Here is an 18,153-nt window from a genome sequence, read left to right on the forward strand (position 1 = left end):
ATTATTATATAGACTAAAGTACAGGTATTATATTTTCATGAGGTTTCGGTGTATTTCATTGTGATTAACCAAACTTCAATTACTGAGTGTGTTTGGTATAATACATACCCACCATTATTAGGGCTATATATAGGCCCAACAGGTAGGGAGGGAGTTTGCATTTGCGAGTGAGTTTAATAGCCCATTTGGAAAGAACATATAAAAAGGAATTGAATAGTAAGTTAACCTCGCCCCTATCACAATTATGGATTGTTTTATATATTGACCCTTTAAATAGCTTCTTATTAGCCTTATCATTCTGTTCAATTAGTCGACACAGATAACATGGTTCCAGTAATTCTTAACAGGTGATTTTACACACCTAAACTGTTTGACTAGGCTATTTGACTAACAAAAGCTTTTACCTATAGTTCAATTGAACGTGGGATTTGCCAGGAAATTATTGAAATTGTTGTTAGGCTGTTGAGTGTTAAGTAGTAGGGTAGTTGGTTCGACGAGTAGATTTTTTTTGAAACTAGTTATCTTCTTCCACTGCATGCTTTGACGTTTTTGTCTTGAATCTTAAGTCCTATTGTTTGCTTACAAAGCTAGAAAATATCACTTTTGACCAGTTAGTGTTAGTTTCAAGTTTTTTTTTATTTTTAAAAAACTTGTTTTATTTTTTTTAAACGAAAATTAGGTGTTTTCTTAATTACGATTTTAGTGAATTCGTTCAGAAGTTAATCCCCATTCCTACGAACTCTGTGATCTTACATCTTTAGTCCAATTGCATGCTGACAAAGCTAGACAATATACCTTTGACCAATCAACATTAGTATCAAGTTTTCTTATTAAAAAAAAGCTCGTTTTCTTTTCTTTTAAAATGAAAAACAGGTTGTTTTCCTTTTTTTCATTTAATAATTTTAGTGAAATTGTTATTCCCCATTCCTACGAGCTGTTTGCTGTTGGGGAATTTACTTGATAGCCTTAGACAGTTTGTTGATAAATTAAGGCCGTGATTAAGTGAACTTATGGAACTCGGAAATTCCATGTTAAAATTGAAAAATTATATTTAAAAAGTACTCAAGTATTCATTGGCGGAAGATACCGCTTTTAATATCAGGCCGTAGCTTCGTGAAGATGCTACAAAATTTTTGCTAGGATTTTGCTCTATTTCCTCTAATTGCTTAGAAATCTTAGAAAATGTCTAGCTCTTTTTCACAATTGTACTCTATGAAGGATATTGGTTTTAGAACAAAATCGGTACTATCATGAGCAGAAGACAATAACCTGTAAGATGATTGCAACCATTTTTCGATATATTTTCCTGTTTTTGAACAGTCCCATAGAATATTTTCAGTTACCTGAAATTTTTACAAGTTTTTTGCCAGAAAGAATCGTTTCAGATCGCCCTACAGACCAGGTTGACAAGCTGGTATAATTAACCTGCTATTTCCACCAATGAATAAGTGCTATTTGAAGGGTTTTTGACAATCGACGGTCTCTAGAGAATTGAGAGACGGAAGGTTACCCTAACTTCGATTTTGAAGCTCGATGTTTTCAAGTTCACTTAATCACGGCCTTAATCCCAGCAGTTCTGATTTTTCAAAAACGGCGCATTGATGGCTTGGTCATCTTAGCCGATTGGCGCGTTGGATTTGGAATCCTTTGTCTCAAGGTTAGGGGTTCGATTCCTAGTGTGGCCGGTTATTTGGCTTGAAGCGGGGGCCAGTGACGTGTCTGTAAGCTCAGCCAGAGTCGACCTTGCTCTTAATGGTTACCTGGAGAAATCTGGGGGGGTAAGCAGGAAGGGTGTGCCAAAGCATGGGATGACTGGCCCCCAACTCCATTGCACTTTTTGGCTGAAGGGCCTTGAAACGGAGATAAGCATCGCCGGTTTGTGCTTTAAAGATCTAGTGCCTTATCGTACGTACTATAACCCCGTTGGCTAGACATGCTTGAAGGATTCGATAAAACTAATAAAAAAAGCAAAAATTTCAAATGTCAATTTTCTGAGCCTACCTTCGAGACCCTTTCTCAGTGGCTTTAATTACTCAGTCTATTTGATATGGTCAAATTCTCAATAATTTGGGAACATTTATTTTCTCAGGCATGTGTTATAGTTTGCCATGCACAAAAATGATCTCAGAGGGATTCTCTTCTTTGCCGTATATCCCTAAAGCCAAATACAAATGTCCCTATATATATATACATATATCCCTAAAGCCAAATACATACAGGGGTGGAATAAGCTGTAGGTGAATCCTCCCGTCTTTGAGGTTGGTCTAGTGGACTTACTTGAGAAAATTAATGGATACTGGCCTAACATGTATTCTTTTCTGATGCTAACCCCGCCCCCAGTCCTTTAATAAAAATATTTTCCCCATTCAACTCCACGACCCCATCCACCCTTTGCCTCCTTGTAAAGAAGAATTCAGCGAGTCACTATGTGTATTTAAACGTTTTTTTTTTGTTATTAGGGTTGTATCAGTGAAACTGTGTCAGAAGTGTTTAAGATGGCCGAAATATTTTCAAAGAATAAGCAATTATCCTTCTAGAAACTTTGAGTAATGATTATTTAATTTTTATGTTGCCATGTTTAAAATTAGTCCCCTCCTTCGTCCTGCTGTTGTGACTTTAATATAATGGGGGATAAGGGACTACCTAGAAAGTGTTTCAAAATATTCACAAGAAGGACTTTTGCAGAAAACACTTTTTATCTTAATTTAAGTTGAAGGATTAAACACCAATATTAACAAAAAAAAAATAATAATAATGATTGCTCTAGACCATATGATTGTCTCAAGTCATCTGTCTAATCTTAATTTTACTTTTGTAAACTTTTCTTTGCATCCCTTATAATGAATTCCCTTCATAAAGTATTTGTTATTAATTATTTTCATTCCTTAAAGTAACTATACCTCAATATTATCCTCGTCTATTAAATTAATATGCTATAATAATTCATCTATATGTATCGTCTATTTATTTTAAACTAGTTTTGTATTAGCTTTTCTTTTTTTAGTTTTTTCTTTTCTAGTTTTCTTTTCTTTTTTAGTTTTTTTTTATTGTTTCATATTTTTTTTTATTTTTTTTGCTATTTTTTAGTTGTTTTTTTTTCTTTTTAGTTTTTACATATTTTTTTTTAGTTTTTCTTCTTTTTTCGTTTTTATCTTTTTCTTTAGTTTTTGTCTTTGTCGTTAATTTTCTTTTTTTTTAGTTTTTTCTTTTTTTTCTTTTTTTAAGTTTTCCTTATTTTTATTTTTTTTTTTAGTTTTTTTTTAAGTTTCTTCTTTTCTTTTATTTTTTCTTTTTTAATTGTTTTCTCTATTTTAGTTTTTTAGTTTTTCTTTTATTTTTTTTACTAGCTGTTGGTATATTCCTTTTTGAAAGAGCTAACCTTTATTTTTGGAAGACAGACGGTTAAGATATCAAGTCTCTAGGTCTTACTCTTTCTCTTTCTCGTGGACGGATCAATACTCGAGTATTTTCCAAATAAAGGAAGAGGTCCCCCTTAGCGACATGATTCTGATACTAACCTTAGATAATTTAACCGTTTGTCTTTTTTTAGTGCATGATTGGATAGAGACGGGTCAACAGGTGGCCTTGTTCGTCGATCATTTAGGGAATGATCGACGAACAAAAAGTCCTCTTCATCGACAGCACTTTGACACTAACATTGGTCAATATTTATAATATATATATATATATATATATATATATATATATATATATATATATATATATATATATATATATTAAAGTGCCGAAACCCTAAAGGCAAGTGTATTCTCCTGATGAGCCCTTGTGTTGGGTTGTTGCCTCTGAATTATTTGTCTTTACTGTTTTTATTGTTTGGTAAATGACGACTTATACTTATTGACGACATGACTGCCTGTCCATAGATTATTCTTTATGGTTGATTATGTATGGCTATGCTGTTTGACCTATGTGATTGTATGGATGAGTAGGGTTAAGGCCCATTCAAGTGCTGGTCTATGTTAATCACTAATTTAGGAAAACAGTCTTCCTTTTCTCCTTCTGTCTCCCTTTTTTTTCCTTTTTTTTTTCTCCTTCTGTCTCTTTTTTTTTTAATGTGTTTGTGCTGTTGCATTGGTGATTAACATGTGTGTTATAAAAGTGAAACCTTGCAAAATAGATCTTCTGCTTGAATGAAGTACAACAATATATATATATATATATATATATATATATATATATATATATATATATATATATATATATATATATACATATATATACATATATATAAATATATATATATATATATATATATTTATATATATTGTAATAGCCCACGGGATATAGGGAAGGGTCAGCTTATGACCTGGTCTCTGTCTCAAAATGCTGTCACATACCATGTCGTTGTGAGTGTCGTAAAGGGAGAGTGGGCCCTCTTAGTAACCTAACTTTGATGCTATACTAACATTAAATAGCATTGATTCTTGCTTTCCTTTTTATAGTGCCCTATGGGACAGAGGGAATGTGATACTCCTAATTTTATATACATGATTAGAATGTTCAAAAAGGGGACGGATCCCTCCCCTGTTTCCTAGTTTCATATAATTCTCCCAAAATATTTTAGTAAATATATTTTTGTCAGATGCGTTTTTTGTTTTGGACATAGGGATATGTGTTTATCTCTTTTGGCGAATTTGTTATATAAAGTCGAGTTCTCTATATTTTTATATTTCTTCTTCTTCACTGGGCATGGAGAACATTTTATATTTCTGTCAATAGAACCGTTGGGGCATCCCCCATCCCCTCTTAGGTGTATAGCTGCTTCTAACGTTAGATTGCTTTTAACCTTTCTTCTTTATAGTGCTTTATGGGATATAGAGACGGGTCAACAAGTGACCTCGTTCACAGGACATACCGGGGATGTTATGTCGCTGTCGGTGGCACCAGACATGAGAACATTTGTGTCTGGGGCTTGTGATGCATCTGCTAAGCTGTGGGATATCCGTGAGGGACTCTGCAAGCAAACTTTCACAGGACATGAGTCGGATATTAATGCGATCGGAGTAAGTGGGACTTTTTTTTTGCTATTCTCATTAAAACTATCGAAAAAGTGCAAAATATCCCGCCTCAGAATTTTTATAATACGTTTTGGCATTATTTTTTTGCATTATCGTGAAAACAATCGAAAAAAGGGGAAAATATCCCCCCTCAGAATTTTAATAATACATTTTGGTAATGACCGATGCTGAGAATTGCTAAATGAGATTACGGTATCGAACGTCCTTAATCTTTTTTTCTTTTTTTTTTCCTTTTTTTTTACCAGTGTAACCAGTTATTAGTAAGTTGTTGCGATTGTAAGTCAAAACACGAGTTTGACCCTTAGGATATGCTCGGGGTAGGACAGTTTTTTAGAGAGCGGATGAGTTATTTGTGCTATGAAACTTCATCTTTCGGCCCAAATTTGTCTGAGGTATGGTTCTTCGGACCATTTCCGTACCCTTCCCCCTCGCCCCCATCTTCACATGTATCATAGCTGCTGTGGGTACACCTTGTGAAACTGACTACTGTATCGAACAGGGCTTTTGCGTGCTTATGATGTAATTTATTTCCACCACTTCTGATTGTGTCGAAAACTTCCATCGTGAATGCTTTCATATATAAACGAAAGAAAAAGACTCATTTATATTCCTATATGTTAACAACCAAAACTTGTTTTTCTTTGATCAAGTATATTATCAGTTAAATAAAGTTGTGTACCAAAAGGATGGTATTTTATAAACAAGTTTAAAAAAGAAAAGATAAAAAAGGTAAAAACAAACCAAAGAATCGTAATGCGTCTCTCTGAGTTGCTCCGTTGAGCAACTTCGCAGAGTTGAAAAAATTCAACTTTAATCAGGCGACGAAGTAATTTTCATAGCGATTTTCTGCGCGCAACAGCAACATAATGGAAGATACTGATAATATTATTGAGAAGCTGATAATGACTGTTCAGTTTAATTCTATAATATATGAAAAGAAAGTAAAAGGTCACAAAAACTCAGTGCTGCTGCTAAAAGCATAGGAGGGGGTATCCAGGACAACAGGATTTTCAGGTAAAGAATAAATAAAATTCTCACATGCTTTAATTTCAAATTTTTTGCGGGTAAAAATCGACCGATACGAAAATCCTGTGTGAACAACAAGGCAACCTAGATTGCCAATTGCCGACGAAAATTGCCTATCGCACCAACTTCTTGTGTGTGAACCTAAGGTCGCAACCGGTGGCGACAATTTACGTAAATTTACTGGGAAGAAAACATTATTTTCCCAAATCCAGAGGGGGGGGGGGGGGAATTCGCCGTTTTTTTCAGTTTTTAATGAAACTAAGAATGGTAGCTATATATTCTAAAACCAACTTTTTTTTTGTGCGGAGAATTTTGGAAATTTATTTTGAATTTGAAGATTCGAATTCGCCTTATCTTAAGAAAGGGGATGCAAAACCTAGGAATTTTATGCATCAAATTTGTTGCTTATTTTCTCTGTCAAAGAGTATTCAGTTTTATCAGGATTTTTTTTTTCGAAGATTAAAAGGCGCATAGAAAAAACACACAAAATTAAGAAAAAATTGAAAGAGATACTCAGCAAAAAAGGTTTCCGCCTCGAAGGTAATTGCGATTTTCTATCACAAACTGAGGAAGATATTGGCTATTGAGGTAGGAAGGTTTTTGGTGCTAGCTACTAGCGCAATAGTTACAAACTGACTTTGCTTGTTCTGCTTTAAGTCTTGACATTAACTACTTTGTACGGACACTATTGATTCATGACTGTGCTTGTTTTTGCCCCAAATCACAACTTAGATTTGTACAATCGCACTGAATCATTGCTTGGCTCAGGACAACAAGAGCACAAACAACGACTGTGTCTGTCGTCTTTTCTCTTCCTGGCCGTAGACCCGTTGTTCTGTTTGTTATTTTTTGTTAAGATTTTTCTCTTTGTTTTATCATGGCTGGCCAGTTTGGGGTTGAGATCTTTTATTAGCTCATTTTCGCACCAAATTAGTCCGTAGCTTGTTTTCCACTGAGATATAATATCGTTTATAGTTACGGTGTAAGCAGGGTGCCACATGCCTACCTTTATCCGAAATTTGGGGGTGAAAAGATGGGTGGAAAAGGTCAAGTGCCCAATTTGTACCTCGAATCTTCCAGACTTAAATTCCCTGTAAGGATGTGGTTTTAATAAGGCGCGAAGTGACCACATTTTCTGCTAAAATGTATTTGTGAGGATTGGGTCAACCGTAATAGTTGAGGCCCTTGCTCAAGGGGCCTGTGTGGTTCGTATCCCTTCTGGTGCATTTTTAGACAGTTGGAATGAAATAGTTATCTCAAAATTTTAATACGATGCTATCAGGAGCTACTGGGGGTCAGTATTGCTCAAAGGCAGGATGGGCACGGGAAGGGGGCTGATTGTCCTCCGATCCTTGTTTACCATGGAAAAATTACTATAATCTTTCAATATCCGATCTAATGGATCCCCTTAAAGTTTTTCTACAACTTTTCATTCCATGCGGAGTGGTCAGTAAAATAAGCAGGTAACTAATAAGTTTTTTCTTAGTCAATAGTACTGAGTTAATTAATGGTTAAGCAAACAAATCCTTAGGTACAACCTGGGATGGGAGCCATTTATCAGGTATATATGGTGTATGCTGTGTTTTGTTTTATTAAAGTATAATGACAATTTCATTTTCATATTTGTAATTAGTGACTTCAAAAAGTTTGACAAGACGACTTTGACCAAACAGCATTTGTGAAAAAAAGGCACTTCCTGTATTTTGACTTTTCTTAACTTTGTGTAACCTCTCTTAATTTTTTTTCTTTGACTTTTTTTTATTTTAGCCTCTTAAAGTTATTATTTATATAGAGATCTTGTAAAATACGAACAGGTTTGAATACAAAATATCGCAAACGTTAAAATTAATTAAATTCAATCCGCTTACTTTTATTTTCAAGGAATAGTGGTGAAGATATGGGAAAAATGAAAATTTCGGATTTTTAATGCCAATCTACTTACTACTTTATTTTAGCAAAATAAAATTTCAAAAATTACAAAATGATTTTAACCTTTGTGTTATTTTTTGAAATTTAGCGCCCCAAAAATTTCTGCGCCCGGGGAAAGTGCCCCCTCTGTCTCCCCTCCTAAGCCGAAATTAACCCAAATATTAGCCAAAAGTGTATTCTCTCTATCTAAATAAGAACCAACTTATCTGCTAGAGACTCTTGATGACCGGACACAATCGTGTGAAGGATGGCATCGTAGTAGTGTTTTTATGGCACTTGGTATTAACCAAGTGACATATAGCAACCGCAAATTCTGTCGGTCTGTCGGTCTGTCTGTCGGTCCCGGTTTTGCTACTTTAGGTACTTCCAGGTAAGCTTGGACGATGAAATTTGGCAACCGTATCAGAGACCAGACCAGATTAAATTAGAAATAGTCGTTTTCCTGTTTTTGACCATCTGGGGGGGGGAGTGGGGCGCCGGTTAATTCGGAAAAATATTGAAAAAATGAAGTATTTTTAACTTATGAGCGGGTGATGGGATCTTAATGATATTTGATGTTTGGAATGATATTGTGTCCCAGAGCTGTAAACTCCCGACCGGATCTGATGGCATTTGGGGGAGTTGGAGGGGGGAAACCTAAAATCTTGGAAAACACTTAGAGTGGAGGGATCGGGATGAAACTTGATGGGAAAAATAAGCACAAGTCCCAGATACATGATTGACATAATCGGAACGGATCCGCTCTCTTTGGGGTAGTTGGGGGGGGGGGCGTAATTCTGAAAAATTAGAAAAAATGAGGTATTTTTAACTTACGAACGGGTGATCGGATCTCAATGAAATTTGATGTTTAGAAGGATATCGTGTCTTAGAGCTCTTATTTTAAATCCCAACCGGATCTGGTGACATTGGGGGGGGGATTAGGGAGGGGGAAAGCTAAAACTTGGGAAAACACTTAGAGTGGAGGGATCGGGATGAAACTAGGTGGGAAAAATAAACACAAGTCCTAGATACATGATTGACATAACCGGAATGGATCCGCTCTCTTTGGGGTAGTTGGGGGAGGGGTTAATTCTGAAAATTAGAAAAAATGAGGTATTTTTAACTTACGAACGGGTAATCGGATCTCAATGAAATTTGATATTTAGAAGGATACCGTGTCTCAAAGCTCTTATTTGAAATCCTGACCGGATCTGGTGACATTGGGGGAAGTTTTGGGTGGGGGAACCTAAAATCATGGAAAACGCTTAGATTGGATGGATCGGGATGAAACTTGGTGGGAAAAATAATCAGAAGTCTTACATACGTGATTTACATAATTGGAACGGATCCGCTCTAATAGGGGGGGGGGGGGTAATTCTGAAAAATAAGAAAAAATTACGTATTTTTAACTTACGAAGGAGTGATCGGATCTTCATGAAACTTCATATTTAGAAGGACCTCGTAACTCAGATCTCTTATTTTAAATCTCAACCGGATCAAGCGTAATTGGGGGGGGGGCAGTTGGGGGGACCGGAAATCTTAGAAAATACTTAAAAGCGGTGAGATCAGGATGAAACTGGATGGGAAGAATAGAAACCTGTCTAAGATACGTGACTGACATAACCGGACCGGAACTGCTCTCTTTGGTGGAATTGGGGGGTGGGGTAATTTTAAAAATTGAGGTATTTGTAACTTACGAAAGGGTGACCAGATCTTAATGAAATTTGATATTTAGAAGGATCTTGTGCTTTAAAGTTCTAATTTTAAATTCCGACCAGATCCTTTGACATTGGGGGGAGTTGGAGGGGGAAACCAGAATTCTTGGAAAACGTGAAAATTGGGGTATTTTCATCTTACGAATAGATGATCGGATCTTAATTAAATTTGATTTTCAGAAGGAATTCATGTCTCAGAGCTCTTATTTCAAATCCCGACCAGATCTTTTGACATTGGGGGGAGTTTGAGGGGGAAATCTTGGAAAAACACTTTGAGTGGAGGAATCGGGATGAAGCTTGGTGGATAGAATAAACAAATGTCCTTGATACATGATTGACAGAATCATACTGGATTTGCTCTCTCTGGAGGAGTTGGGGGGAGGGGCTCAGTGATTTGGCGAGTTTGGTGCTTCTGGACGTGCTAGGACGATGAAAATTGGTAGGCGTGTCAGGGAGCTGTACAATTTGACTTGATAAAGTCGTTTTCCCAGATTCGACCATCTGGGGGGCTAAAGGGAGAGGAAATATTAGAAAAAATTAGGTATTAGGACTATTAGGTATTAGGTATTAGGTATTAGGACTTACGAGTGGGTGATCGGATCTTAATGAATTTTGATATTTAGAAGGACATCGTGACTCAGAGCTCTTATTTTAAATCCTGACCGGCATTAAGCCTCTTATTTTCCTTTTTATATCAATCTATTGATTCATAGAATTTTGTTAGAGCTCATACCATATGAACTCTTGGCTCTTAGCTCTTCTCGCCTCGTCACAAGTGCCATATGAGCTCTTAGCTCTTGTTCGATGAGAAAAGGCCTTTGAAAGTAGTTACGTCATTAATTCATCTACCAACTCTAAAAACTCTAGATAAACTTGAAAGTGGATACTAGCATCTCAAAATCCAAGATAAGGAGGGAAATTTGGAGGCATTGTAAGCACATCAGAAAATAGCTAATGGCCCTAAATTATATATGGAATAATATTCTCAGTAGGCACAACTAATCTCCAAGATAATATTAACAGGCTAGAGTCACATTTACAGAACCTGGGTTTTAATTTAGGTCCAAGTTCACCCGTCCGGTTGGCTGTGCCGCTTAAAAGAGTACTAATTCTCAGAAGTTGCTAGCCCATAGCTTTCTACGATCATCCTTCCATGCGATGAGAATGATTATTACTAGTAATTGAATAGGTGTACAAAGTTCAATCCTTTGAGGAGGGGGTATGTCGCTATAAGTAATTATGATTAACCGTTACTATGTTTATTTTAGTTTTTCCCGAATGGCTGCGCCTTTGCAACTGGCTCAGATGATGCCACCTGTCGGCTTTTTGACATTCGTGCAGATCAAGAGCTGGCAATGTACAGCCACGACAACATTATCTGTGGTATTACATCTGTGGCATTTTCAAAATCTGGCAGACTGTTGCTTGCTGGCTATGATGACTTCAATTGCAACATTTGGGATTCTATGAGAACCGAACGAGCTGGTATGAATTTTAACTAACTGTTTGTAGCGAAGCAGCATGGAAAATAATAAGCCAAGGTGCTATAGCACCCATGAGTGTTGTTACCTCCCCTCCCCCCTAAAAAGAAATTAAATTCAGTTACATTAAAACCACTTTTAGTGCATATAATTTATGCCTAATCATTTGTTTCATTAGCAGAGCCTAATTGTGTCATTAGCTATTGGTTGTTACACTTATTTTAATTTTCTGCGTTTCTATTTTCGTACATGTATGTATCTTGATTTAGATTTATTGAAATCCATCAATTAATTTTTCATTGCTGTCTCTCGTCAATCTATATATATATATATATATATATATATATATATATATATATATATATATATATATATATATATATATATATATATATATATATATATATATATATATATATATATATATATATATATATATATGATTTTAATCTATATATATATATATATATATTACTATATTACTATATATATATATATATATTACTATATATATATATATATATATATATATTACTATATATATATTACTATATACTATATATATATATATATATATATATAGAACGATGAATTTTCTATATTGGTAAGAAAAATTGCTAAAAATTACAATTCCTAAATTTAACAAACTGCAGTTTTTTACTCATCTTTTTTTCGGTTTTCATGTCTTTAAAGTGAATTTAACTGCAAATTCATTTTTGAATTGTTTTGATGGGTTTATCTATTGTTGCTTTTTTTTCTAGCCGTTTTGCCATTCGTTTCTTTTAAAACCTTATTTGTCATCCATTTCTGTCTTTCTTCCATTGCCGTTTGTCCTATCTTTGCCTCATTTGTCAGATGTTTTATTTCAAGTTCCACCTGTATAAGAAACTGCTAAAGTTTACTTTTGTTCATATCCGGATATTAGTTCCTGAAGTTTAAAAAAATGAAACTGAATCACTTTCTTCTAGTTAAAATTTTGCCAGATTAATTAGCAATTGAGAAACTATCCAGAAGCATCAGTGCCTCAAAAACAATATTTTTTTTCTAAATTCCCTACTTTACTTGTTCGTTAGTGCATAACTGGCTTGCAGTGGCATAGCCAAGGGAGGTTTTTTGGGAGGAGGAGGGTCAGATCCCTCATTGTCTAGCTGTTCTATGTCTATGTCTTGCTGGCTTGCAGTGGTAAAGCCAGGGGTGAGTTTTGAAGGTCTGCGACCCTCAAGTTTCTAATTGCAATATGTCGATTTATAGCTCGCTTGCAGTGCTATAGTCGAGGGGGATTTTTAGGGACCTAGACCTGCTAATGTCCAGCTTTAATATACCGTTCTCCAACGGGCTTGTGGTGGTAGAGCCAAGGGAGCATTTTGAAGGACTCAGATCCTTAGTGTATAGGGGTAGTATATCAGTCTTCAGTTGATTTTTTGTAGCATAGCGAAGGGAGTCGTTTTAGGGGGGTCTCAGGCCCATTGATGTGAAACTGTAGTATGTCACTCTCTAGCTAGCTTGCGGTGCCACATCAAAGAAAGGGGTTTAAGGGGCTCAGACCCTCGACTTCTAACTGCACAATGTCTTGCTTACTTACAATGGTGCAGCCAATGGTGTAGTTTGAGGGAATCGGATCCAATCCTTTTGAAATTGCTTTGATAGTTTATATAGTTTTTGATCGCTCAGTGGTCGCAAAATATTTCCGTAACAATCCCTCCCCCACCCTTTCAAAAAGGAAAAGATTATTTTGCTTCTCCCGAAATCAATCCCAGCTTAGCAATCTTAAGATTGCTTCCAAGGACTTGCCAAAAATCCATATTTCTAACAACTGATGATTGTATTTCGCAAGTGCGATCTGAAAAGTTGGAAAACATTCAGGCTTGCCAGAAACTGATGTCACAAAGGAGTCGTTTAGACGGTTTGGATATATTCTCAGGATGTATAACGATTGAGTCTCTAGAAAACTTTTAGTGAGCCCCTCAGAGGACAAGTTATTAGCCGGATAGAGTGACAGCGTTCATTATGCCGGTTGCCCCAGGCAGCTTAACGGTGTTGTAGTTCTTGTAGAAGTGGATAAATTGCTTGGATTTGTTTTTTTGTGTTGCAAAGATTCTTTTTTTTTCTGCCCGTTAGAAAGGTTGGACTAGAAAAATATAGTTTTAAAATCAACTGAAGAAGCGACCTGTAGGTAACTTCTTCACATGCGACTGAGAATGGATTTTTTTTTTTTCGAAAAGTTTCGAGTTTAATACCCGTTTTTCAAGCATATCCATAGGAATGTGAGTAGATCAGAGCAGCGTTGCCAATGCGGCACAATTCGAAATTTTTTGGTACAATTCAAATTTGCCGGTACATTTTGGTTTTACTTGCTCCTTTCTGACTTGTGTATCTGTTCAAGTATTAGTTTATCGAAAATTTTCTTCTTGTTATGGCAAATTTTTAGCCTGCTGGTACGAATTAATCTCATGTGGTGCAATTTTAGTCGGGAAACTGGTACAGTTTATTTCAAAGCGTTGGCAACGCTGTATTTCAGTCCTACTTTTGGTTCTGTGTCAAATAAAGCTTTGAATAATGAACATTTTGTTGTATGGTCAAAAGGGAAACTTTGAGAAATGGAGAAAGAACTGTTTGACCCAGTTCAGGGTCTTATTATTTGTTAACTAAGTACAAAATGTAGAAAAGACGCCTTTATTTGCACTTCCGACCGATCATTATTTTTGCTATAAATCTTGGTCGATAATTTACAATTTGATATGTTGGTCACATGGTACCTTTATGCTGGTGACCATAAACTGTCGGCTAGTGCTACCAGGAGTTTTTTTTACCTGGATTTGAGTCGGAAAATTCCTCAATTTACTCTTTTGATACATTTTAAAAATGTCTTCTTGTTTCCTATGACGAAGTAATCCTCTGGCGGCATCCATACCATGACTTGCTTGCCATTGTAGATATTTTATACAGTAATTAGGTTTCCTTAAAAGGAGAAGAATTTTATCAATAGGTTTGATAAATCCGTCCTTTTTTGTTTCATGGCGTGGAGCTCTATCTGAAACCTTCAGGAAATGTTTTCTTTTGCGGGAGGGGGTAAAATGTTTTTCTCCCGTCCGCGTTAAAGGGTGTGTCTGTCCTTCGAAAGGCTCCCTGGCTAGTATACATACAATCATCATAAGATCCTCCAATGTATAAACTTTGAATTGAGCATTGATATTTCCTTGTGTACCTTGGTAATTTGATCATTTAATAAATCCTATTGTTTAGCGGTTGCTAAGTGTTTAATCTTAATCGTCGCAAGAGAGCATAATTTTATCGATTTCTGGGGAAACCTTCTTATTTCTGCTTGGCTTCAGTCGGTTCTATCCAAGCTAAAGCTTTTCCCTAGAAGAGAAACAAGCATTTCTAAGGGAAGAAAATAAGCCTGTGCCAAAAGGAACATACATTATTTTCTTGTTGGGATTTTATTTGGGATTTAAAAATGATTTATTTTTTGATATGTTTGGACTATAGTTGATTGACGGTTTTTAAGAGAGTAGGGTAGTAGAGAGTAGGGTAGTACCCACTTTTAATAGTGGGTAGTAGAGCAATTCGTAAGCCATCAGCAGACAAAAATTGTTCAAGATAAAAAACAAATTAGCCCACTAAAAATTGCTTAGCATAAGCTAAAGGATATTATTAATTTGTTGAATATAAAGATATTACATTTTTATGATAAAAAGTTTGATTTTTTTGCTTAAAACTGGGGAAGTTAAGCGGTTTTTGCAAGATTTTGGGGAAAGTAGGCGTGGTTTTAGTCGCATTATGATACTCAGACTTTTGAAGTTTCAGTTTCGTGATAATGGAGAACTAAAGAAAGGTATCAGCCACCAGTGGGCTTGTTAAAGAAAAAAATATCATGGGAGGGGGGGCTGTAGCAGTTTGTAGAGTGGCCTTCAACGTGGTTGTTATGTTCATAAATGGGAGGAGGATTAAAGGTGTTCATAGCCTACGGGAGTTTTTCTAAGCAGGGGGCTCTACCTCGCTAGTGAGAGGTAAGTACCATTGTGAGAGGTTGGCCCTCATTTTCAATTCAGCGCTATTTTATAAAGAAAAGGATAAATAAACATTTTGTTTGGTTTTGCTGACCGTCAAAATATTCTATTTAAAGTCAAGTTATTACATTCAGTTTGAGCATAGGTCGACACAGATCCAAATTGGGCTGTATATTTAAAAAACTACATTTAAATAATTATTTTGTATATAGTTTTTAGATGGGAGTGTAAGTTCCTTGAAAGTATCGTTTTCCAATAGAAGTTAAGAATTCTAGGCCACCTTCCCCCTGCTCCTCTAATTCGTCCTCGTCGAATTCTGAGAGACATCGATAATATTTCTAAACTTAGAATGTATTTTAAATGCTATCTAGGATAACTTAATTCAAAATTTGAGTCATATTAAAAAAAAATTTCTTCATTTAGTTTGCTTTTTTTTTTGTTCCCGGTTTAATTTTAGGTGACTTTATTATCTGAATATATTTTGCAACCGTAAAATGTGCCGCCTCTATACCCTGTCCCAAGAAAAGAAGAACATCTTAGCTTGTTCATGGTAAAACATGGGCAAAACTTATAATAGGACAACCTGATGACTTTAAATGACAACTTCTTTTAAAATATTTTCAGTTTATCTCGGTTAGAAATGTATGCTTAATTCTTATATTTTAATTTTCGCTTTTTATACATTTGGAACTACTAAAATACATACAACTTCATTAAGTTCAAGAAATGTTTATTGGGTTAGTAAGTTTAACCTTGGGTTCACGCATACATGATTTTCACACTTAAGACTGCTCGTCTTTTAAATATTATTATTACTATTGAAGATAATTATTTTTCAGTACCTGTAAGAATTAGGAATAATAACTGTAAGGAACAATAAGAATAATAAGAATTTCATTTTATCCGCAAGAAACATAACCGTTTCATTTAAGGTTTGTGTTCCTTGTAGAATTTTGTGTGTATTATTTTTCTGCTCTTTTATAGTTTTAATATATTTTCAGTTTCCATATAAATATTGGAAGGTGAAAATTTTGATATAATTTCATAGCTGAGATGGAGTTTTATCCATCTACCGAACTACATTTTTTAAATTCGATGTGCCTAATTTTTAGATGGAAAATACGCTGAACATTTGTTGATAATTGTTGAAAAAAGGATAATTTTCTCGTCTTTTTAAGCAAATTTAGATCCCTCTCCAATAAAAAATTTATTTAACGTCATAAGTCTGGCTCGGCGAGCGGATAGAGTTAAGGTTAACGATTCCAATTATTGTCAATAGTGACGAAGACCGCACTGCCTTTCCATCATAAATACAAGCAACAAGTAGAGACAACAGGAATTTTTTTCTTAAGACAGTGGAACCTTAACCTTAAAGAATATTTCGATCCTATATCCAAGGGCTGTCCTCAGCAAAACAAAGGGAAATATTACAAAAACTCACTTTAAAATAAGACCATTACAAATAAAACATTTTTGAAACAGTTCTAGCATCCATACTTCAGGGAAGTTCAACCAGGACAAGCTAAAAATTAAAAAGATTTTAGTTTTAAAGGGTGTATTTCAATGCGAGTTTCTTTTATATTTTCATTTGTTTTCCTGAGGACGGCCCTTGGATATAGGGTTGAACTATTCATCTATAGTTAAAGTCTCGCTTTCTTAAGAAAAAATTCCCTGTTGTTTCTACTTGTTTGTATTTACCAATGATTGTTGTAAAATCACTCGTTTTACAGTGAACAAATACCTTAACAAACATCAACGTAAGAAGATGGCAAGGTTAGTCACTGCATATACATAATAAATAACCCAGTAATAATGCTATTGCTTTGGTATTTCACGTTGAATGGTTTTCTTTGTATATTCTTTTGCCTACTTCTACCTCAAACTCAACACTAATTGCTAGCTATTTCAAAAGTTGATTTTTATTTTCAGTTTTAAGTGGATTCTCTCAAGGTCTGACAGAAAAAAATCGTGTAATAGTAAAAAAAACATAGTACATATCCGATCATGACTTTTCAAGCAGCATAAAGAGTGAATTCAAACTGATTGGATGGAGAAGGAGCGCACGCAGTTGTGTAAGACTTAGGTAGATTGATACTAGAATGAGTTTTAATAGTATTAGTAGTAAGAAAAACAGCCAAAAAGCACCTGAAATTTCTGTAGAATGTTTTGGGTGGGTAAGTTCGTGATTACTACTACTACTAAGAACTCTATGCAGCGCCAAGCCGCATTAGGCCAAAACAGTTATACACGCTCCTCCTCCGTCCCAGTCTGTTAAAAGCCTCCGTTTTTACACCCTCTCAAGAAGTTCCTATTTCCCTTAAATCTTTCCTTCCACCTCATTCGGGTATGACCCGCTTTTCCTTTGGCTCTAGACGATTGGAGGACAAGGACATTCTTTGGCAATCTGTCACTCTTAATCTGCAGGACGTGTCCTAGCCATCTCATCCTCTCTCATTATAGCCCTAGAAAACGGGACTGAACCACATTTTTCGTACAGTTTACTATTTGAGATACGGTCAAGCAGTTGGGTACCCAAAACCATCCATAGGTAATTTAATAACCGCGAATTTCGGATAGAAGAAATATAAAGTCGATCCAGAAAAGAATATTCTAATACAACGAACGATAGTATGCTATAATCCAGGATTCATCTGAGAGAATCACCATCCTAAATTGTTTTTGACGCTTTTGATCTCTATTTTAATAGCAGAGACTAGAATTTTTATTCTGAATCGTTCTCAGAAATAACTTTCTTACCCTCCTAGCTACCTTTTCTCTATTCCAAGAATCGATTGTTCCCTTGGTATGTTTCTAGTATTCTCTTTCTTTAGTCTGCTTGTCCCCACCATTCGGGGTGGCTCATTGCAAAATTTGTATCTGAGCCCAAATCCAGAGGATCGATACTTCGATCTGAAGAGAGAGAGATGCGTCGCTTGGACGCATTTTTAGTTACTCTTGACTGGAACCATTTCGA

General features: G+C 35.4%; 1 protein-coding gene across 3 annotated transcripts in view; it reads left to right on the forward strand.

The window, feature by feature from the left end:
* LOC136029964 (guanine nucleotide-binding protein G(I)/G(S)/G(T) subunit beta-1) overlaps positions 1-18,153 on the forward strand; it is a 112,472-nt gene that overhangs the window by 85,195 nt on the left and 9,124 nt on the right. For all 3 annotated transcript variants that reach the window (XM_065708520.1, XM_065708522.1, XM_065708521.1), the window contains exons 6-7: positions 4,823-5,024; positions 10,957-11,173. In XM_065708520.1, coding sequence (XP_065564592.1) covers positions 4,823-5,024; positions 10,957-11,173 — 419 coding nt within the window. The remainder of the gene's footprint in view (positions 1-4,822; positions 5,025-10,956; positions 11,174-18,153) is intronic.

Source organism: Artemia franciscana, chromosome 8 (assembly GCF_032884065.1).
Source record: "Artemia franciscana chromosome 8, ASM3288406v1, whole genome shotgun sequence".
Taxonomy (NCBI): Eukaryota; Metazoa; Arthropoda; class Branchiopoda; order Anostraca; family Artemiidae; genus Artemia; species Artemia franciscana.